The sequence below is a fragment of the Lepus europaeus genome, chromosome 19 (genome assembly GCF_033115175.1).
Source record: "Lepus europaeus isolate LE1 chromosome 19, mLepTim1.pri, whole genome shotgun sequence".
In the NCBI taxonomy this organism is placed as follows: domain Eukaryota; kingdom Metazoa; phylum Chordata; class Mammalia; order Lagomorpha; family Leporidae; genus Lepus; species Lepus europaeus.
This window is the reverse complement of record NC_084845.1, coordinates 43629699-43653580: the sequence shown is the minus strand read 5'-3', so window position 1 is coordinate 43653580 and position 23882 is coordinate 43629699. Positions and strand designations below refer to the sequence as shown.

At 48.6% G+C, this 23882-nt stretch overlaps 1 protein-coding gene across 2 annotated transcripts in view; it reads right to left on the bottom strand.

Moving 5' to 3' along the window:
- The window catches only part of GNAO1 (G protein subunit alpha o1), a 173010-nt gene that overhangs the window by 80465 nt on the left and 68663 nt on the right, over nucleotides 1-23882 (bottom strand). For both annotated transcript variants that reach the window (XM_062177067.1, XM_062177066.1), the window contains exon 3: nucleotides 994-1135. In XM_062177067.1, the coding sequence (XP_062033051.1) occupies nucleotides 994-1135 (142 nt within the window). The remainder of the gene's footprint in view (nucleotides 1-993; nucleotides 1136-23882) is intronic.

Sequence of the window (23882 nt, the reverse complement as noted above, 5' to 3'; positions counted from 1 at the left end):
CTGCCCCATGGAATTAGGATTCTGTGCACAAAATATTAAATTTTACATCTAAAGCTGTTTGTCACAGATGTCTTATCAGACCTGAGAAGGCCAGAGTGGTTTTCCTCGGTGAGGGAGATGAGTTTTAGCAAAGACAGACTGTGTGTATAACACACAGCTGAGTCACACGGCAGCCAGATTAATGCTGTCCACCCAGAGGCTCCAACGCAGGGCCTGGGATTCTACGGCCTCTACCTGCTCCCCTTTCCCAGACCTCAGGACACAGGGAACCCAACAGGAGACAAAGAGCCATTGCTGGATGGAATTCTCTGAGACAACTTTCTTCTCCCCCTTCCTCCTTTTATTCAGTGCTGCCAGTACAGCTGTATAGAGTTCAGTCTTAGAGCTAATGCAAATGTTTGCAAATAAGAGGCTTTTGTATACTTATCCCATTTACCACTTATGGGAGGCCTGGAAACTCCACAGAAAACAGCCTTTGTCCTAGGACGCTGACCTCCTGCAGGAAGGACAGCTCCCAAGGTCCTCAGACTTACCCAGGAGAGCAGAAAACAGCCTCTGGTTTAAAGGAGGAAAGGGAGTCTGTCCAGTGGCTGCCCCCTACCCAAACAAGGCCAGGAAAGTTCCAGGGAGGCAAGGTGGAAGCCAGCCAGGCCTCATTTTTTTCAATAACTTTTTTCTTCTGTTCAAGTTAATTGCCCAAGGGCAGCTCCTTGTACAGTAGTGTGGTAGCTCCAATTGAGAAAAGTCATCAACTTTTTTCTCATCTGTACAATAAGCCCTGGGATCCTATGGCTGTTGCTCTGGGTGGTGACTCTGCTGCAGAAGACCCTAGGTTTGCCGGATGTATTGGAATGAGGGGTTAGGTTGGCATTTGCCACCACATGTCTCTATGTACAGCACAGGTTCCTCTGGTTCTTTTAAGGTACAACAGAGAGGAGGCCATGGGGTAACAGAGGCCCTCTCTTCACTGTGTCTGTGGGGTCAGGGGCCTACCTTTCTCTCCTTGTCACCATATTCGATGCCCAAAGTGTCCATGGCCCGGACAATGGCTGCCAGGGACTGGATGGTGTTGCTGTAGACAACAGGCTTGTACTGTTTCACGTCTTCCCCAGAGAAGCCATCTTCGTGGATGATCCTGGAGAAAAACCACACACACCACACCTGATGAATGCGCTGTCCTCACCCAACACAGAGTAGCAGGCATATGCAGTCCCGGGCCACCCTCTGGCTTAGGGGGAAGGGAGGTGGATGAGGTCCAACAGGGATGATGGATTACTGAATTGCTGCATTAATGCCAGAAAATCTGAGGGAAAAACCTACCTGAATTCCTAAAAAATAATCTGAAAAACAAAATTTGGGAAAAAAGAAATGTGGCCTTTCCATATTCCCTACATACAGTCAAAGAGTTACCAGTCAATGCAGTAACACTCTAAGGCACTTATAATAGGAAGGACTTACAAGCAGCATTCAATTAAGGTAAGTTTTTGGTATTTTAAGCCATGCTCAGTCTTAAGTAGCTATCCCTCAGTATCCATAGGGGACTGGTTCCAGGAACCCTTACAGATACCAAAATCCACGGATGCTCAAGTTCCTTACAGAAAATGGTGGAGGGGCAGCACTACGGCATAGTGAGTAAAGCCACCGTCTGCAGTGCCGGCATCCCATATGGGTGCCAGTTTGAGACCTGGATGCTCCATTTCCGATCCAGCTTCCTGCTACGGCCTGGGAAAGCAGTAGAAGATGGCCCAAGTACTTGAGCCCCTGTACCCGTGTAGGAGATCTGGAAGAAGTTCCTGGCTCTTGGCTTCGGATTGGCCCAGCTCTGGCCATTGCAGCTAATTGGGAAGTGAACTAGCAGATGGAAGATCTCCCTCTCTGCCTCTCTGCCTATCAAATAAATAAGTCAATCTTAAAAAAAAAAAAAAAAAAAGAAAGAAAATGATGGAGTATCTCCATATAACTAACACATACTGCCTCATCTCTAGATTACATATAAGACCTAATAAAGGGGCTGGCGCTGTGGTATAGTGTGCTAAGCCTCTGCCTGCAGCACCAGGATCCCATATGGGCACCAGTTCTAGTCCCAGCTGCTCCTCTTCCAATCCAGTTCTCTGTTATGGCCTGGGAAAGCAGTGGAAGATGGCCAAGTGCTTGGGTTCCTGCACCATGTTGTAGACCCAGAAGAAGCTCCTGACTCATAGCTTTGATCAGCCCAGCTCCAGACACTGTGGACATTTGGGGAATGAACCAGTGGATGGAAGACCTTTCTCTCTGTCTCTCCCTCTCTCTGTCTGTAACTCTACCTCTCAAACAAATAAATAAAATATTAAAAGAACCTAATACAATGCAAATGTTATCTAAATAGTGTTAGACTGTATTGTTTAGGGACTAATGACATGGGAAAAAGTTCGTACAAGTTTAGCATGGACTATTTTTTTCTTGGATATTTTTAAAAATTAATTTTTATTTATTTATTTGAGAGGCAGAGACAGCTGGAGCTGAGCCAGGCTGAAGTGTGGAGCTGAGAATTAATTCAACACAGGTCTCCATGTGAATGGCAGGGACCCAACTACTTGAGCCATTATCTGCTGCCTTCCAGAGTACACATACATTAGCAGGAAAGGAGTTCAAACCCAGACATCCCAACCAGGACTTAACCACTAGGCCAAACACTCCACACTATACCTCCTACCCTCTACCACCTTTCCCAGGTAATTTTAATCTGCCATTGGCTGAATCCATGCGTGTGGAACCCGTGGATATGGAGGGCCAACTGTATACACTCAGAGCTATACTGCTGAAGATCCTATTAGGAGTCAACAAATGAATAATGCATCTTGATTTCACAGAAAGCTCACAGTGCTTTTAGTGAAGATAGGATGACTCACTTAAAAAGGACAAATAACCATCTTCATCTTGGACAACAGAAAAGCAAACAGAAGGAGTTTGCCTACTCTTCCAACCTTGGCTGGGATTTAATTATTGTGGCACGCTCATTCTGGTGATCTGAGCAGTGACACGGAGGACGTAAAGGGAGCATCCCAGTTCTCAGAGGCTACGTGACACTCCCCGGTGGACAATCAATACATGCTCATTGCCAACAAGGATCTGGACAGGAGGGAAAGCTTCTTGGGGGATCACACCAAAACTGTGCAGGAATCCTCTAATAACTGAAGTAATCACGAAAGAGCAAGTGAATTTTAAGAAAAACTTCCAACATCAGTTATCCCACAATAAATTGTTCTAATTCTTCTTGGGTCACATTTTTTTAGTCCAAGATTAGACACTACTTGTAACATGAACATGCACCAGTATGACAGCTGGGGCCTCCATCCCACTGCACCATAGCCTCAATCAATATAGTCATTACCTTTAATATAGGGGGAAAAAGTGTTCTTTTTTTTTTTTTTTAACAGTTTTATAAGATGTAATTCAAAGGGGCTGGCATTGTGCCATACTGCATAAGGCTGTTGCCTGCGATGCCAGCATCCCATGTGGGCACTGGTTTGTGTCCTGGCTGCTCCACTTCTGATCCCACACCCTACTAATGGCCTGGGAAAAGCAGCGGAAGATGGCCCAGATATTGGGCACTTGCCACCCATGTGGGAGACCTGGAAGAAGCTCCTGCCTCCTGGCTTTGGCTTGGCCCAGCCCTGGCCATTGTGGTTATCTGCAGAGTGAACCAGCAGATGGACAATCTCTCTCTCTCTTTGCCTCTCCCTCTCTCTCTCTGTATCTCTGACTTTAAGAAAGATGTAATTCACAAAGCACACAATCTACCCATTTTATTTAAAAATATTTATTTATTCAAGGTAGAGGACACACACACCCAGTGAAAGATCTTCCATCCATTAGTTCACTCCCCAAATGAGTACAACAACTGGGGCTGAGCCAGTCTGAAACCAGGAACCAGAAACTCAGTCCAGGTATCCTACGTGAGTGACAGGGACCTAAGTACAGTACCCATCAATTGCTACGTGCATGGGCACACATTAGCAGGAAGCTGGATGGGAAGCAGAGCCAGGACTAGAACCCAGGGGCTCTGATATGGGATGTGAGGATCCCAGTCAGTGACTTAGTCACTGCCTAATGTCTGCCTTACTCTATCCATTTAAAGTACACAATTCAGTGTTTTCTGGTATACCCACAAGGTTGGGCAACCAATACCACAGCCCAATTTTAGAACATCTTTATTCCCCTCAAAGGAACCCGTACTCATTAACAGTCACTTTCCTCCCTTAACCCCAACTGTAAGCAGCCACTAATCTATATCCTGTTTCTATAAATTTGTCTATTCTGGAGAGCACATATAAATGGTGTACATTTATATGCATAGTTTTGTGACTGATTTCTTTCACTTAGTATAATATTTCAAGACTAATCCTTGTCGCACGTCTCAGCAGCTCACTCCTTCTTATTACTGAACAACATTCCATTTCATGTATATACCACATTGATTTGGTGCCGTGAGTGACAGCACACGACTTCTGTTGCAAAATTCCACCTGGTGCTAGGCTGTGGGTCTTCACCCTGAATTTCTTTATATTCAATAATATAATGTTCTCTAAGAAGCTGATCAAGATGCTCCTATCCACTTCCTGTTGACTTGTGATAGCCTGAAGTCTACTTCTGTAAAACTTTTTTGAGGGAGCAGGTAACCAGTCCAGATCACCTGTGCACAACGCCAGACAGCTCTCAAAAGGAACTGCTAGCTCCCACTATAAACAACTAGAAAATTGGATAAAATATGTGAAACAAGTGTGTCCAGATGCTGTGATGCAGGTAGTGCAAGAGGGTGACCCCGGGGTAGGACGGAAGCAAGGAGCTAAGTCCTGTGATTGCCTGGGCTTTCTGCCTGGAGGTGTTTATCAGACCACAGCACAGGAAGCCCCTGCTGGGCAGGGAGAGACTGCGCATACTGGGCAGGTCTCAGGGAGCTTACTGCCCTGTCACTCAGTGCTCCCCCAAGGCTGGAGGAGTTCTAGTTCTCACCAATGAGATCAGAATGTCATCTTCTTTTTTTTTTTTTAAAGATTCATTTATTTATTTGGAAGTCAGAGTTACACAGAGAGAAGGAGAGGCAGAGAAAGAGAGAGAGAGAGAGAGAGAGATACTCCATCCACTGGCTCTCTCCCCAATTGGCAGCAGTGGCTGGAGCTGAGCTGATCCAAAGCCAGGAGCCAGGAGCTTCCCCTGTGTCTCCCACGTGGGTGCAAGGGCCCAAGGAGCTAGGTCATTCTCCACTGCTTTCCCAGGCCATAGCAGAGAGCTGGATGGGAAGTGGAGCAGCTGGGACTTGAACCAGTGCCGATATGGGATGCCAGCACTGCAGGTGGTGGCTTTACCTGCTACGCCACAGCGCTGGCCCCATCAGAGTATCTTTGTGGAGCCTTCAGCAGAGATCCCAGAAGGCTCATGCATCGTCACAGGGCTACATTAGACCTACAGTAAAGGCCACCTTAGACCTGCCCTGACAGACCTTAAAAGCAAGCCTGGAAAAACGTCAACACAAAAAAACATAAAATTAAAAAAAAAAATCAGGCTGGTTCACGAGTAACTTAACTGCCTTATAGATAAAGTCCAACACTCTTTAAGTGAGGAAAAGAAAACCCAGACATTCAACAGTATAATACGTGTAACATCTGCATCCAATTAAAAATCCCTCCATATGCAAAGATGCAGGAACAGTGAGTGACATGGGAGAAACATTAGTCAACAGGAGCAGACTCAGAGGGACAGAGATAATGGAATTGACAAATAAGGATTTAAAAACAGCTACTTTAAATGTTTCCAAGAAATTAAAGGAAACCATATACGTAATGAGAGAAACTGAAGATGTTAAATAAAGAATGGGATGGAATATCTAGATATGAAGATACAGTATCTGAAATAAAAATTTCACTGGATGAAATTAACAATAGATTAGTGGACTTGAGGATACAATAAAGAAACTCTCTGAAGGGTGGGACAAAGAAAGGAGGCCTCTTGGCTGGGGCTGGAGGTGGAGCCCAGGGGAATTCAGTCCTACGTGATGGCCCAGGTCTGAGTCTTGGAGGGGACATCAGGATACGAAAGCAGGATGTAGGCTCTGTGAGACACCTCAGCCAGAGGCATCTCAAACTGTAGCAGCCCCGGGTGAGCTGCTCTTCATTTGCATGCTTGAGTTGGCAAAGTGCAGAATCAAGCCCCAGAGACACCACGTGAGCCACTGGATTCTGCCATGCCTGAAGCCAACTCCATCCCTCCACTTCTAAGTGACATGAGCAAATAATTCCCTCTTGTTTTTGCTTAAGTTAATTTGACTTGGGTTTCTGTCAGTCAAAATCAACAGTCATGATTGAAATACTGTTTCTACCTTGATACTGACAATATCAGAGATCATTTCCCAAAAGGTTTGTTTTATTAATATTTTGTCTTTACCACCAGCCTATCAGCTTTTGGCAACTCATCTCGTTCATTTCTGCTCCCCCTCCCCTGGGTAGTGCTCAGAGAATGAGGGACATAAATACATGAGCCAGGACTACACGGATGCACCAGACCTGCCCCTTCCACAGAACCCTCGAGGGGACAGAGGCAGACAGGGCTATGTGGGCAGGTGCCTCAGGGAATGGAGCCACCGCGTTTCTTATCTCTGCAAAGCAGGGCAGCAAAGGGAGGTCATGCTCGGTTCTGCACTGGTGCACATCCAGAACTCAGGGACTCTGAGGGGGTTCCAGGTCACCAAATCAGCTGGGCCACAAGGAACAAGAACAGGCAGGGTCTGACTCTGCAGCCCGAGTATTCAACTTTGGACAGAAGCCACCAGCCAGACTCTGGAAACCTGGCAACGTGCTGAGTGGGGAGATCACAAATGGAAAAGGGGAGAGTGGGAGGGTGGCCGCTAAGCCCATCTGGCTGGTCTGTGCTTTCTGGGAAGAGGCCGCCTTGGAGGAACCCCCAACCCTCCCCAACACTCCACTCCTCTCTTTGCTGCCCTGGGGACCCTGCGGGGGGGTAGGCGGAGCTGGACTCAGGCTCCTTTGCCCTCTGCTTCCCCTCCCACAGTGGTAGATTCTGCACTTAGCTGCACTGAGACTCCCCAGGCACCGCGGCCTTATATGGTCACAGAACCCTGGGCCTGGGAGCTGGAAGGGACCTTTGAGGATCCTCTGGCCCAGCAGCCACTCTCCTTCTCTGAATCACAGACCCTCTGAGATAACGGCAAAAGCACCAACACGCACAGCCGCCCCCCTCCACCCCCCCTTTGAAGGTCCTGGAGCTCACAGGCCGCAAGCTGCTGATTTTTTTCTACTCCATCTCCAGGCAGGGTTAAAAGCCCCTCTTCTGCTTGCCTTTATCAGCACCCTGTCCCCTGCACTGGGACAGTCCCTCGGTCCTCCACCCACCACAGCCCCTTTAATAATCTAGAGCCACACTACAGCTGCGTGACTGGGAGATTTCCTTAACTTCTTGGTGCTTCAATTCCTTCCAGTGTCCCCTAGAGCTGGGCATGGTAACAGCAGCTACCCACCGGGTTGTGCTTAGGAGTAAAAGAGTGAGTGCATGCCAAGGAGAGCACTTGGCACCGACACCACTCCATCAGAGATACTATTATTATCATTATCGTTGTTATAGTTGGTACAGGAGGTGGGGAGAGAAAGTGCAGTTGGTTGGGTAGCCTGGGTCTGTCCTTTTGAGGATGTGAAGTGGGTCTACAGGCAGGGAGACTGAGAGGACCACTGCCTGCCAGGAGGAGGAGGACGAGTAAGAGGAGGGGGAGGAGGAGGAGTTAACATCCTCAGTGGGGTGGCAGAGGGACACTCTTTGGACTGGAGCAGAGACTGCTCATCTACCAAGTGGACATCTCGGAGAGGGTTGTGGATTGAGAAGCTGAATTCCCTGACTTGATGTCACCAAGTGAGTGTCAGAACACAAATGGAGATTCACACACAATGGCTGACTGGGTTAAAGTCAGGCCTCCGTGCTTTGCTCCTATGACCACTGACAATGGTTTCCAGCCATCAGGAAGACCTGAGCAGCAATGGGAATGTGGCCCTGGAGCCAGCCCTCTCCACTTACCTCTTGCCTCAAAGAGGAGGTAGGGGTGGACCAGCCCGCCTCACAGGAAACAGCTTTAGTTGGTCAGTTAACAGAAAGATGCGAGTGACAGCTAAGATGCCAGTGAGTTAACGAGCCACAGGCTAGCAAATTAGGGACTCTTTAGAACCTATCAAAACATTACACCTGGCGGAACTGCAAAACCAAAGTGTTGGGTACAGTATAATATATGGCCTGTGCAGTCATTTTACAAAAGTATGTTTGTGTGTGATTCTGTGCATGTGGGTGGGGGAGTGGGAGGGAGCCAGCAGATGATATGGGAGGATACACCACAATATATATGTATATCACATTATATCACTGATCACTTTTAAGTGGTGATACAGTGATTTTTTTTACTTCCTTTCTTATATATTTGTTCAATTTTTAAAAAAATGTGCCTTTGTTATATTAAGGAATAACAGATCACTGAAGTGAGAGCCAGAGTCTTCCCGTCGACATGGGGCATTCTGACCAGGAGAGAAGGCCAGAGGGAAAAGGGGTCAAGTTACTCATCAGGAGCAACCTCCTTACAGGGCCCATTCAAGTCCAGCCTGGTTGTAAGGTCTCCCTGGACGCAGAAGTCACACCTGGGCCCTGTCCTCCAGAGTGTGAGAAAACTAGTGCTGAGAACATGCAACTCAACAATGTAAAGTGACATCTGCCGAGGGCCGACTGAAGGGTGCTTGTGCTATGTGTCAGCCGTTCTCCTCTCTCCATGAGGAGTTCCTTGCCCGTCCTCCCATGCAGCTAGGAGTTACCTGCTGCAAGCCAATCAGACTGAAGGGGAGATGACCAGAAATGCCTCTGGGAAAGTTACTCTTCCTGGCAGAAAGAATAAACCCACTCAGGACAGCTCTTCTGCCCCCTCTTCCATGATGTTCCCCTCTCCCCCCGCCCATACCAAACAACTGTTCCCCCCTGCCCACCAGCCATCCCCTGGCCTCCTGCCTTTATATGTGGCTGTGTGGAGAAGTAAGTGCTGGAGCCATGGCAGCTATTTTGTGACCAAGAGATTGGACGTCATCACCCTTAGCATGGCAGATCAAATGGGTGCATGAAGTTTCTGGTCACACTGCTGAGTGGGCAGAGCAGCCCTGAGACTGTATGAAACCACAACATCCCCATCCCTGCCACCTAGGCCAGGTGTGCAACTATGACTTAGAGAGAAGAGAGATAACCACAGGCACGCAGTTCATGGCAGAGCGAGGACAGAAGCTCCAGAGGCCTTTCCAGATCTTTCATGTCCCTTGGTGTTCCCCTGAAGTAGCAGAGGTGATGGGCGATACCAGGTGAGAAAGACAGCTAGTAGAGAGCAAAACAGAAATACCTTTAGCCTTCTCTTCCAAAAGCTATACATTTTAAATTATTGGGGGCTTCTTGGTGGTGGTGGTGGTGGGGGGCTATTCTTCAGGCATCTTTATTCATTCCCTAATTTTTCATATATTATGTGGGTACCTTCTGTGTCCCAGGAACTTATCAAATACTGGGGTCGTAAGAGTGACCCGACAGATAATCCTGCCCTGAAGCATTGACAGACATTGAATAAGTAATTTCAAAAATGGCCATTTACACTATAATGGTGGTAAGAGCAAAAATACAATCTGAAGGATTACATAGAGGGATTCTTACAGCGCAGGACCAACCTGTCAGATAACAGCAATCAAAACGGAGCCGGAGTAGGCTGGACAGACAAGCAAGGGGAAGAGCACATGCAAAAGGGGCGCCCTGGAGGGCCGCTCCTGTGGACTCTTCCACCTCGCACGGGATGGGAGCTTGAGTCTCAGTCAGGGGGGCTGCTCCCTAGCAAAAGGCTGATGCTCCGTCCTGAGTGGGTTTCCATTAAATCGCAAGGAGAGGGGCCAGTGCTGTGGTACAGCAGGTTAAAGCCCTGGCCTGAAGCGCCAGCATCCCATATGGGCGCTGGTTCTAGTCCTGGCTGCTCCTCTTCCCATCCAGCTCTCTGCTATGGCCTGGGAAAGCAGTGGAAGATGGCCCAAGTCCTTGGGCCCCTGTACCTGTGTGGGAGACCCGAAAAAAGCTCCTAGCTTTGGATCGGCACAGCTCCAGCTATTGCGGCCATCTGGGGAGTGAACCAGCAGATGGAAGACCTCTCTCTACCTCTCTCTGTAACTTTGTGTTTCAAATAAATAAAATAAATCTTTTTAAAAAAAATCTCAAGGAGAAGGTAGAAATGGCAAGCTGATTCAAGGGGGAAAATGTGACAAACATCAGGCCAAAGGAGCTGGAAGGAAACAGCTGAGCAGCTTGGAGGTGGGCACAGCAGAGGAGAGGCTCCCAAGGAGGAGGGATGGAGAGTGCCCTGCCCAAAACGCCTTCGCTCTTCTCCCTGCTGGAGGCTCCCTTTGCCTCTGTTCAGGTATTTCCTTTCCCTTGATTTAAGTCTGGTGGCCAATGGGGTTTGACCTGCAGAAGAGATGTGGCTCCCCAGTTGGTGGATGCCACCTGGTTGGTTGATGCCACTAAGCAGAGAAAGAAACCAACAGTGGTCCAGGGGGCACAGAGTGTGGGCAGGGGCCTGTGATAGGCGAGTGAGAGGAGTTTCTAGGAACACCTGAGTCTCCTAGAGGACACCATTCATTCATTCTTCCACTCGTTCATTTCACAAATGTGCATCAGGCACCTGTCAAGAGCTGGACACACTTTGACTCTCATCTTCACTAAAGTGTGAACTATGGGCAGGTTCTCGGCCATTCTGGGTCCACGACTCTCCTGCGTAAAATGAAAACGACTTTGTATCTTACAGGACCACTGACACGGTGGGGAGGGCCTGGCATCCCGTTGCAGTCACAGCAGAATCAGTGCCAAAGTGGGGCAGACTACTAGTCTTGTTTCCTGAGCTGTGGGCTCCCTTTCTGCCCAGGGCAGTAGTGCCTGGACCCAGCTGAATAAGGTGCTGGGACCCACTTTTGAATCACTGGCTGATTAGAGGTAACATATGTGTGTTTTGCAAAGCAGTTATGTTGGGGCCTTAGTTTTTGATGTTTCAGAATTCCAAGGGAGCAGGGCACTAAGAACTGAAAGCCCCTGATGGGAGTCAGAACCTGCTCTTTTCCAGGCATTCAGGCTGGTTCTTTGGCAGACTGGGCTCTCTCCAAGATTACCTGCCCCTTCAATCCTCCTCCACTGGCTCTCTCCTCTGCTCATCCAACAGGACTAAGTACCATGTACCAGGTGCAGTTTCCACCGCACCCGGGACAGTGGTGACCAGGAGAGACATATCCCCTGCTTCAGAGCACCCACAGTTTAATAAGAAAGGAAATGCAGAACAAAGTGAACAACAAACAAGTATTATTGAGTAATAACCACAAAATAAGTAGTTGGACTGAGGTGGCAGGTGGATTTTGGAGCCAAGAGGTGACTTGTGAAGTTGAGGCCTGAATGATGAGTGGGCTTTAAACAGATATGAGGACGAACATTTCAGGCAGTGAGGACAGCAAGTGCAAATGTACTGAGGCATGTAGGTGTTAGAGGAATGCTGAGAAGCCAGTCGGCAAGACTGGAATGGAGTGAGTGACAGGGAGAATGAGGGGATGAGGTCAGAGAGGACAGTAGGGAGCCCCATTATGTATGACTAATGTGCTACTGACATTTTTTCTTAACTACACATTGAAATCAATGCTCTCCTATTAAAATAAAAAATGTTCATCCATGCACCTCCCCAAACCATCTTGACTCTCACCAGTGGTTCTGCTCTAAATGTGGATCACCTTGGAGTGGCAGCCTTCCCTAACTTCTCTAGCCTCACTGAAAGGCCTATTCTTGGAACGCTTGTGGATTCTACCCCACAGAGCTAGGCAAAAGAGAAGAACAACAACAACAACAAAAAACCAGCCATCGCTGCACCACCTGGAGGGAAGCACCGTCCACCTGTGTGTGTGTATCTCAGGCCTCTTACCTGGAGTCTGTGTATGTGCATATTGTTTGTCCTAAAATAGAATCACACTGAGATTTTTTTATTTTTACACTGAACTGATATTCACTTTAACAACTGTTCAATTGCTTCTTCTTCTTCTTCTTTTTTTTTTTTTGGACAGGCAGTTAGTGAGAAAAAGAGAGACAGAGAGAAAGGTCTTCTTTTTTCTGTTGGTTCACCCCCCAAAGTGGCCGCTACAGGCACACTGCAGCTGGTGCACTGCACCGATCTGAAGCCAGGAGCCAGGTGCTTCTCCTGGTCTCCCATGTGGGTGCAGGGCCCAAGGACATGGGCCATCCTCCACTGCATTCCCGGGCCACAGCAGAGAGCTGGACTGGAAGAGGAGCAACCGGGACAGAATCTGGCTCCCCAACTGGGACTAGAACCCGGGGTGTCAGTGTCACAGGCGGAGGATTAGCCTATCGAGCCATGGCACCAGCCGACAACTGTTTCTTAAGTGCCTCCTTCACACTAGGCACTGGGCACAGAGCAGTGAATTCAGTCCACGGTGCTGAACCTACTTTCAGGAGCCACTGTCTCTTATGGGAATTGGAGGAGCATGGAAGAGAGACACAAAACTCATTATAACTTGGACAGAGAAGACTTCAACAAGCAGTCATTAGCGTGGCTCCTTGCCACCCCAGAGTCTTCACTGGCTGTTTGGTATCCCATCATCTGAGTGGTCATGTTTTACTCAACCAGTGGACATTCGGGTTGCTGCTGTAGGGGAGCTCTTCCCAGCTTCACATTTGGCTGCTAGGAGGCAGAGGTGGGGGCTGTGGACTGTGGTCCTGTTACTTCTAAGGGAGGCAGAAAGCTACACAATCTGGATGTGTCAAATCAGAGGCTGGGTGACCTTTGGGCCTTAAAGTCTGAGGTCATGTGAAGTGTGTGGGTACACATGGAACCCCTTGGCTATTTGCAGAAAAAGAGAAGATAGACACAATTTACAAGCCAGCTGTGTGTAATTATGGGGTGAAGCTGTATGGCAGAAGAAAAATTATTTAAAAAATAAGATCCCTTAGTGATAAATACTATGTTTAAAAACTGATATTCTAATATTAGAATAATAAAGAGTAGAAGGATATTCTGAACAGTTCTAAAGTAACAGTAACAGGCAAATAGATCCCCCAAGGGAATGATTAGTACAAAATAAGGGGTATGTTCTGTTGACAGTGACTTGCAGAAATCCATTATAAAGATGCCATCTTTAATAAGAAGTCCTCTGGCCAGAAGCAAAGATGTCAGCTGCCAACTGTCACCAGACAGAGCCAGGGGCAAGGCTGGGACTTGTGATTCCAGTGCACAGCTTGTGCTGACGTTATCTGAAAAACAACACGGACCCTGCCCTTTCCCAAGGCTCCCAGTGCTGGTGACGAGAGTGGCGGCTGTGCACAGGCCAGCTTTCCTCCCACCGCAGCATCACGCACAGAGCAGTGCCCTCTAGAGAGCCACTCCTTTCCCTGTTTTGGTGGTGTGGCTTTAGCTTTGGACTGGGGACACCGTGCCTTGGACTTGGAAGCACAACCCAGCTTCCTATGCAGACTGGTCATTTACTAGCGTTGCAACCCTGGGTGAAGAGGGCAGAAGCAGCCCTTCTAGGGCCAGCATCATTGGCTGTGGCCTGGGCTCCACCTTGACCTAAGAGGAAATCCTTCGAGGCAACTCTGCTAGCTTCTTCTCAGGACACCTCTGGCCTCCTGAGCCACCCTCAGGTTCCAATCAGTGTCCTTCCCCTTGCCTGTGCTTACTGGCACTTACTGTGGCAGCTGACATGCCAATTTTGTCACTCAGGGAACCTAGGGTCTAGTCTTGATCCTACCCCTGACTAGCTGGCACAACCTTGTGTATTGTCCAGCCTCTTGGACAGGTCAAGCAGCAGCTTTGGGGCTGGGTTGTGTCAACTCCCTATGGCTGCCCCACTTCTCAGATTGAACAAGCTCATGGTCATGTTTATGTCTATGTCTCTGCCAAATGCAGCCTTCTGGGACCTAACAGCTAACAAAACATGCAGACTCACAGGGAAAAGAGTCCAGGGGGATCTGGTGGACAAACAGCCACTGTGGCCTGCAGAGAGGCCTGCACCTCTCGCCGTACTCAGGACTCTGCTCCAAAGTCACCTCCCCAGACCCTCTGGCTGAGGCCCTTGCTCCACTGTTTCCAGTCTCTATGCTTCTTTATTTTCCTTCATAAAATGGATTACCATCTAGTATCCATATTCATTTGTATCCTGTCCACCCCCTGCCATTGATGTGTGCTCCATGAGGGCAGGCACCTTGTCTGTCTTGCTTACTCAGCATAGCACCCTGAGTAGAGCCTGGCACATAGTCGGTCACCGATCAGTGGCTGAATGAAATAGGAAATTGTTTAGGATCTCCTTGGCTCCATGGGGATGATGTCACACACAAGGCCTTCTGGGAAGGTGGGTAGCCTTTCAACTGTGGCTTAGGGTGAACGTGTATCTCCTCACTGCCCTTCACCTGACACCCCTGGCTGCCAATCCCATCTTCACCCTTTGGGCCCAGAGTCCGTGGCCCTTTTCTTAGTGATATTAATGAGAATCACTCCCTCATTCACTGGCATGGGTTCATCCCCCATTTAGCCCTCCCTAACATCTTGGTTCTCAGAGGGTTTTTCAGGGTCAGGGCAGATATCTCCCTTGCGTCATTCTCTCCATCTTACTTCTTGGAAAATCCCAAACTGTTCTTTGAAATCCAACTGTTAAATTCATTGGTTATGTTGCAAAGACATGATGGCGAGCTTTATGGCTTCTGAGCCATTTTTACAATGCCTTATGTAAAGACATGAGCTTTCGTTAAACACAGTAAAAGCAAGTGAATGAGGCAAATTGGCTCAATGTGATTTTACTGCCTAGATCTAAGTAACATTTCTGGTTTCCTATTTGCCTTGTTAGGGCAGCTGCTACAATGCCCTTTCATCTTCTGCTGATACAATGAAACCAGGTATCCTTATTAGTAGGTTATGTTTAATCTATGAACACTATGCTATGTTGGGGGACAGTTGCCATAGGATTTTTATTATATTTTGTGGAGAATGCACAAGTGAGGCTGTAAGGGTTTCGTTCATCTTGTTCGGTCTTGGGAAAAAGCCTTCCTGTCTACAGTATGTCAGCTCATTATTTACGTGCCCTGCTCATTAGCTTTGTGAGCCCCAGGAAAGAGAGAGAAGACGGCTAGATCCTGCTGTCTTTGGCAGAAGGTTCACAGACCCGAGTCCCCTAAGATATCCCCCTTGCTGATGTCGAGCCAATCGGTCCTAAGGGCTTTTGCCACGCAGGTGGACCAGGTGGGACTCTGTGTGGGCGGCTCCTCCTGGCTCCCTCACAACTCCCTGTGGGATGTGCTGGTGACTCACTGAAGGATATGCCTCTGAGCGAGGATGAGTTCTGTAAGCGGTGGCTAAGGGCTTTAGTGGAGAGCAGCCATTTTGCCTGCCCAGCTTCTATCCTCCTTTCCTTTGGAGACAGAACCTCAACTTTCCTTGGGGGAACCTGGCACTCTGGGGGCTCTACCTACTCTTAGCTTGAGCTCAGGGATGAAGCTCCTGACTGACAGCTGGTCAGTCAGTGACACACCTGAAACCTGGAAGCAGCCATGCCTGGAGCGCCCCCCCCCCCCAAGTCACTCAGTGACAGGACAGGAGCCCATTTGTAGCAGCCACCCTGGGGGCAGGTTTCTGTTCTCAGTAACCAGGAGTCTTGATGGTTGCAGGGAAGCAGCATAGCCCTTGGCATTCTGTTGGGAAAGAAGGCAGCAGGGCACTGGTCGAGCTCATCTGAAAGGGTGTGCCTGGTTACTGCACAGCTCCTGAGGGCTCCGAGGGCCGCATCCCCACAGGATGGCATCCGCTCCACCACCAGCTGACAGCGGCCCACCCAGGCTGGCAGTAACTCCCTTCCAGGCCTTCCAGGAATCAGCTGCTCCCAAAGTACTGTTGGCTCCTTGCCACACTCCGCCAACCCCCCAAAACATCAGGAACTTCTCTCCCCTGTTTCTCTTCTAGATTAAGCCCCAGGCCAGTGTGGAAATATTTTGTGTAGGTTCTTGGTTTTTCCCTTCTTGTTCTTTTTAAATGAGGGTTTTTTCTTCTTCTTACCACATGATTCACCAGGGAAGGACACCAAACCACCACCACTCCAACCTGCAGAGACAAAGGGCCATGAACAGAAGCCCCTGCTGTCTGGCTTAGGCTGCTTGGCAGACATGTAGGGGATAGCGTTGAGATCTGCCACAGAGCCTTCTAAGCACTGGCCCAGATGGTGCACCCTTTTCGGTGAGTGTTTGTTCTGAAACAAAGAGGCAAACACAATGCCCTGCTGGGAGAGTCCAAGGCAAAAGGTACCAATCATCCCAAATGGGCTCCTCGAGGAAACCATGAGTTCTCAGGCCCCCTGGGAGAGGTACGTGGGTAAGGTATGTCAAAAGCAAGTCTGAGAGCACTTTCCTCTCCAAGGTAATTCATGTCGCCCCCAAACCAAACAGCGCCTGCCAGTGGCCATGCCAGCAGGTGCACTGGGTTAGGCTCACAGACATAAGCCACATTGTCCTGGTTCTCTTTGCTGGGCCTTTGAGAGAGCATGAAGGGGAGTTCCAGGTAAGGGCATGTCTTTCCAGACCAAGAGAAATATGGTCACAGAGAGACATAGTGAGACCCAGCCCAGCCAGTCTTCCTCCCCGGCGGTGGATGTGGCCCAGAGAGGATGCCGGTCTCTGTGTGAGGGATTTAAAGAGCTCTGCCGTGGCCTCCTGGGTTTCCCATCTCAGCATTTCTGAGGCAGATGGAAGCTCCTCATTAATAACCATGACAGTGTGGTCATAACCCTTCCAAAAAGAGTCCACAGAAATCACTTTGTGGGCTTCCGCATTGATTCTCCTCTCCAGAGACGTTCAGGTGGGGCAGTGCATTCTAGCTCTCAAGGCCAAGAGCATGCACTCTGGCTGCTGGTGTATCAGACCTGTAGGAAGCCCGGGTGTGCCCTCGGGTTCCTCCTTAGGGGAATCCGGGCTCCGCTGATGGCTCTGTTGCCTGTGTGTAAGGCCAAGAGAAAGGCAGGTAGTTCCTCACGCCTCATGGTTGCTGGGCCGCAAGCCTGAAATGGGCTCATGATGAAGACAAGCAGGTGGAGGTCAGGCCCCTCGGGCTGCCATCGTCAGTCTGCCCATTCTGTCAGACTCCTTGCATTTGGGTTTCAGATAGAGACAAAAGGAAAAATATGCACACTGCCTACTGGCCAAGTGTTCTCTAGTCCATACCACCTGGCCACCCCTGAGCAGTGAGAGCTGGCTCCTGGGGAGTCAGGGTCACAGCCAGCACCTGCTGAACCCTCAGGGCAGGCCTGGGGCCACCGCTTCATGGGCATTCCTGTACTTAGCCCCCTGTCAGCCCCCTGAAGGTGGTCTGTCTGAACCTCACTTCCTAGCACCAGCCTCCAGAAAAGGTACCTGAGTGTTGGTGCTGTCTCCGCTCTAAAGATGAGGGGATTGGTGAACAGAGAAGTTAAGGAGCTTTCCCATGATTGACACAGGGAGTAAACATGGGTTTTTTCAAGAGACTCACTCCTGGTCCAGTGTTGTAGCATAGCGGGTTAAGCTACTGTCTGTGATGCCGGCATCCCATATGAGTACCAGTTTGAGTCCTGGCTGCTCCACTTCCCATAAAGCTCCCTGCTAATGTACCTGGGAAAGCATCGGAAGATGACTCCTGCTGTGCTCCTGGCCCCCTACATGGGATACCTGAATCTTGGCTTTGGCCTGGCCCAGTTCTGGCCTTTGTGGCTATTTGGGGAGTGAACCAACGGATGGAAGATGTCTCTCTGTGTCTCTCCCTCTCTCTCTCTGTAATTCTGCCTTTTAAATAAATAAAAATAAATCTGAGAGAGAGAGAGAGAGAGAGAGAGAGAGAGAGAGAGAGAGACTGATGCCTGCAAGCACACTCAGGGGAAGGAGACCATCTAGTGAGGGCTGAGACTTCTGCTGGGGAAAGATGTTTCTAAAATGTCCACATTTGAAGGGGTCCTCAAAATCAGGAGATCCTAATTGCCAAACGGGCCCCTTAATTATAAATGGTTACCGCCAGTAGACACCTTCCCAGTTCCATAGCCTGCCCCTGGCCCTCTGTGGCAGCACCGTGTGCCTCACAGAGCCCTGGACAGCAGCACTGGGAGGATGCATGAAGACTGCTGAGGGGCTCCATCAGGCACACACACACTTGGTACCACCATGGCCAGCCCTGCTGGACTGCCAGCCTAAGATACTTCTGTAGGTACTGAGCTTCGTGCTCAAAGCTTCCTGTTGGCCAGAACGGTATGGAACAGGGATGGGTAGGGACTGGGAAGGTTGGTAAGAGTGGGTAGAGGGACCAGCACTGTGGCCACTGCCTGAGACACTGGCATCTCACGAGGGCACTGGTTTGAGATCCAGATGTTCCACTTCTGACCCAGCTCTCTGCTGCTGTGCCTGGGAAACCAGCAGAAGATGGTCCAAGTGCTTGGGCTCCTGCACCCATGTGGGAGATGCCAAAGAGGTGTCTGATTCCTGGCTTTAGCCTGGGCTGTTGCAGTCATGTGGGGAGTGAATTGGTGGATCAAAGATCTGTCTCTCTCCTCGCCTTCCTCTCTCTGTGTAACTTTCAAATAAATAAATAAATCTTAACAACAACAACAACAACAAGACAGTGGGTAGAGAATACATACAATTTCCCAGCATTGGGTGTGGCATAAACCGGGCTCTCAAGAATGGAATTCATTTACCCAAAATCTCCTAAGCAGAAGGCACGGCATTTGTCCCTGACTGGGCGGTTCCCACTCCCTGATGAGGAGACGGCGCTCACACAGCAGCATGTGGGGTGGAAGGGGCACTCGGTCCTATTTCAGCCGTGTTGCTGCAGTCCTGATGGACTTCTGGAAGTGGTGCTGCCATGCCCTCCTGCACTGGCTCCTGCATTTCCCTGAAGTGCTCCCCAGCTTCAACCCAGACTTGCTGACTCCTACTGATCACAAAACATCTCATGGGCTCTGCAGCTGGCTGTGCCAGAGTGCAAGAAAACCTTCTGCTTCCCCACAGGGGGTCTGTTGGCTCAAGCGTGTTGCCATACTCCAGGGCTCAGATCGGGCACCACCTGCAGCCAGGCCTGCAGCACTTCCCATAGAAAACAGGGAGGAGCAGCCCAGACTGCAGTGTCCACGTCAAAATGAGAGCACCACCAGGGCGCCTGAGGGTGAGCTGCTCGGGCTCCCTTGCCTAAGATTCCATTCTAAAATGTCTGTCTCCTGGACCCTTAACCACAAGTCACAGTCTGTCCAATGCCCTGTGGCTCACAAAGCAGGAGAGGGAATTTTCCCTCGGTGTCCTCAGTGCCCTCGGTCCCAGGAGGGACTCTGTGTCACACAGGGGCTGCCCAGAGCCTGCAGGTCTGTCAGGGCCAACGTGTGGGAGAGCAGTTAGGCCTGCCTCTAACACCTACCCTCAGGGAAGAGACTGGGGGACTCGGCGGTCCCTGGGATCTCAGGAGTACTTCCACTATCTCCATGTTCACTAATAAACACAAGGAGGCTGAGTGTGGCCATTGGCAGCCCAGTCGCACTGCTCCCAGAACCGTGGAAACACAGCCAGGGGCCTTCTGACGGGGCTGGTGTGCCACGAGCCACAACAATGACAAATACCCAACATCGCCTTGTAGGATTGCCTAGCATTTTCATGTGTTACAACTGACCACATGCCAGCTTTGTGCTAGACATGTGAGTCTGTTTTCTCATTTCATCCTCACAGTGGACCTCAGAAGTAAATAACACAGTTATCTCACACATAAGGAAACTGAGGCTTAGGGAGGTTACCTGACTCCCTGGCCAGTATCTCAAAGCTGGTAAGCAGCAGAGTCCTAGAAGTGATGGGAAGCAGATGCCCCACCCCCACTCCCACCCCCAGAGCTCTGTTTTATACTGATGGGGGAAGTGTAAGTGGGCTGTCACTGAGCAGAGGCCTCAAGGCAGTCTGCACTGTGGTTTTGGGCCAGAGATATATATTTTGTTTGGCCTACAGTAGCTTTTAGTTTTTTTTTTTTTTTAAGCAAACATTTATAAACCAGGATAAATTTTATAAACAGATGCTGATTTCTGGTTTGTCCTAAAAAGCTGGACACACTGACCATCCTTTGTGGCTGGGATCCGAGTTTGGTCTGCTGTGGACAAGACCAGTGCTCTCTGGTGATCTACAGGCACCACCGGACCACAGCCGTCGGTCTGACAATCGCTGGCCCTGTTGGCATCATGACCCCTTCATAGAGCCAGTGATTGGCATTAGCCACGTGACCTGGTAGAATAAACATTTCTAGAATGCTGGAGAGAAGGAATAGTGCTAAACTAACAGTAGATTTTTCTGTCTTCCTAATAAATATAGGCAGCAGCTATGAATCTGGACTCTTCAGGGTGAACCATGCTCACACTTGTGAACCAGGCCACCTGCTTCCATCTTTTTATGTAGTCATGCTGGAGGATACTGCATCCCCCAAAGATTCTGCAAGACGCATGGCCAACCAGAAGCCTCTGCACAGCTGTAATCTTGGCCACGGTCCATGTTTGCACTTAAGTGCTGCTCGGACAGATACATGGAACACTAATGACAATCACGTGGCCTTGACTGCCGAGAAGTAGCCTAGAAGTGATGGGAGGCAAGTTTCTCGAGCTGGCCAATGCAAAGGCACTTAACTAGCAATGTGGGAAAGGTCCCCTCTGCATGGGTGGGCAATGAGAGAGGAATCTAATTTCTAAACACTGGATGCTCTAGGGCTCAGATCTTGGATTGCTAACTCAACATTTCCATCCAGATAGGCCCCGGTCATTGCAGAATAAATGGGTTCCTCATTGACTACTGACTTCCCCTCCAGACCAATGCCCCTTGTCAACCTTTGCCACCACAGCAAAGGCTGCTGCCTACCAAAGACTCTGAGCATGCCACTTGCTCCCTTTCTTTGTTAAAAGGAAGTTTAAGTATTAAAGAGGTATCAAAGACACAGTAACACCAAACTCAAAACCTTCTGTTACCATCAGAAGGACTTAAAGATAATTGAAGAAACAACTTTCCTACCATGGGAGTCAACGTTATTGAGCATGGTGTCTTTGCATCACTGCAGATCATCTTGGGGGTCATCAGTGGTGCCCAGCCCACTGTTTGAAGATCCCTGGAGCATATGACTCAGGAATCTAGTACAACGTCTAACATGATTCAAGTACACAAAGAGTGCTCTGGGCTGGGGATGGGAGGTGGGTATTAGCAGCCCGTGGTTACCAGCCATAGATACAATCTGCTGGGGTTGGGGGTGGGGAGGAGGGAGAGAGAGAGAGAGAGAGAGAGAGAGAGAAGACAGAGAGACAGAGTCCTCCAGTCTCAACTGATCCATTAGTAACAGGACTGACAGGGATTCTGAAAACACAGCAACCTGAGGGAGATTATCACCTCTAATCTATCTGTTCATCGTGAGTCAGAACTGCTGAGGCCTTTGGGCAGATAGAGGTCTCTGTGGTAAATAAGGCTGAAAAACAGGTGTGCGGATCTCTCCTATGTATATGCAGACCAGCTTCAGAGAGCTGTGCAGCAAAGATCAAAAGCTATAGACACTGGGAGCAGCTTGGCCAAGAGAGACCTGTAGACTCTTAAAGAGTCGGGGCAGTCTGTAGATAAAGGGAGGGGAGATAGAGACTGTGCCTGACTGGACCAGGTCTCCCTGGACCCCAGGAGGCCGAGAAAGAGCTGAAAAAGTGGGCTACCACTCCATGTCCCTGGGGCTGAAGGAGAACTGAAAGGCTAGAGAGTAAAGATTCCTCCAGATGGCCCTGCAGCAGGCTGGTGGTTCGCCTTAACAGCGCGGGCCCAGAGTGCAATGGCAGTTCCACCCCCACCAGTTGGGCAGTGCTGCTGCTCTGACTCCACAGCCAGCCTCAGGTACCAACAGAGAACAAAGAACACTCACAGTGTACTTCCAAGTCCCAACAGACAGCCAGAAGAGACAGTACACATGTCTGGTGAAGGAGAGTTGCTCCAGGAGATAAACAACTCAAACAGAGGTCACATGAGTCCTTAAGCAATTCAGGGCAGACTTGAAACACTTTTTACATATTAAAAAAAGAAAAACAAAACAAAACAGAACAAAACAGAGTCTCCGAACTGGAGTAGGTGAGTTCCTGTTGTGATGTAGACTGGTGGGGTTGGAAGACTGAGTAGAAAAACTATCTCAACATATACAGCAAACATTTTATATTTTATATTTATTGTAGTGTTAGAAGTTATAAGGAAGAAGGTAAAGGAATTTATAAAAAGAAAGATAAAAGATCTAACTTGAGAATTTGGGAAGTTCTAGGAGAATAAAAAAGAACTGATGGAGGACTGCCAATAATTAAATAACAAGCAGAAGACCTGAGTCTGCAGATTGAAAAGGCTCACAGGGTTCCAGGAAGGACGACAAGAAAAGCCTTACATACAGGTTGTCCTGGTACAATTCTTCAACTTGAGGATGAACACAAAAGCTTAAAAGTGTCCAGACAGAAAGAACATATTACTATTAAGGGACACAAAGAAATGAGACTGACATTGGACTTCTCATCTGAAATGCTACGTGCTGAAAGGAAGTAGAATACCATTCACAGACTCAGGAAAGAAAACCAAAGGCCCCCACATGGCTTGCCTATGATTTTTCAGGGCAAACAATCTTTGCAGACACGTTAAGAGTTCACTACCCATATAGCCCATCTCTGGAAAGTGCTTACAGCAAAAAACACCAAATGTACCAGCATGGAAATCTCAACATGGGGCAGCATGAACAGGTTGGGAAACCACAATGAGTACGGAAGCTTGCTTATGCATCTGCTCCCTCCCTTCTAAATCCACGTGGAAAACAGTGGGCACTCTGGGACTGCAGCAGGTACACAAGGACTCAGCACCCAGAAGGGACACACTTTAAGGGAAATGCCAACTATATCCTAAAACTAAAGTCAGTAAATGACCCTAACGAAACCAAGGAGTTGAAGAAGGAGGGGGGCAAATGTATTCCAAAGTCTCATCTTGTTTTTTTTTTGTTGTTGTTGTTTTGTTTTGTTTTGTTCTGGGATTTCTTAAACCTTTTTAATTTTTTTTAACTTTTATTTAATGAATATAAATTTCCAAAGCACAGCTTATGGATTACAATGGCTCCCCCCCCCCCCCATAACTTCCCTCCCACCTGCAACCCTCCCCCTCCCGCTCCTTCTCCCCTTCCATTCACATCAAGATGCATTTTTAATTATCTTTATACACATAAGATCGATTTAGTATATATTAAGTAAAGCTTTCAACAGTTTGCACCCACACAGAAACACAAAGTGAAAAATACTGTTTGAGTACTAGTTATAGCATTAAATCACGATGTACAGCACATTATGGACAGAGATCCTACATGAGGAGTAAGTGTACCGTGACTCCTGTTGTTGACCAAAGTCTCATCTTAAGCACAGGACAGGGCAATAATTCTAAAGCTCTCACTAAAGCCACTGAAGTAGGGAAGAGTAGGGGGAGAATGGAACATCTTGGAGGGAGAAATAGCTGTTCTGTGTTGTCTTGTTTTCAAATAACAGGAGAGCAATATGTCTTTGATTATGAGCTAACAAGAAAAGAATGTAACCTTCAATGAAATGGAAAAGCAGAGAACTTTCAAGTTAACATCAGGAAGAAAAGAAATGCAACATGACTACATCAAGCCAGCACAAACAGTGGAAAAGAAATAGTGATGGAAGGACTTATAAACATCCTGTAAGACGGAAGGAATACAATCAAGTACATTAGTTAATGGATTAAATTGATCACTAAGAGCAGAAGATGTCATC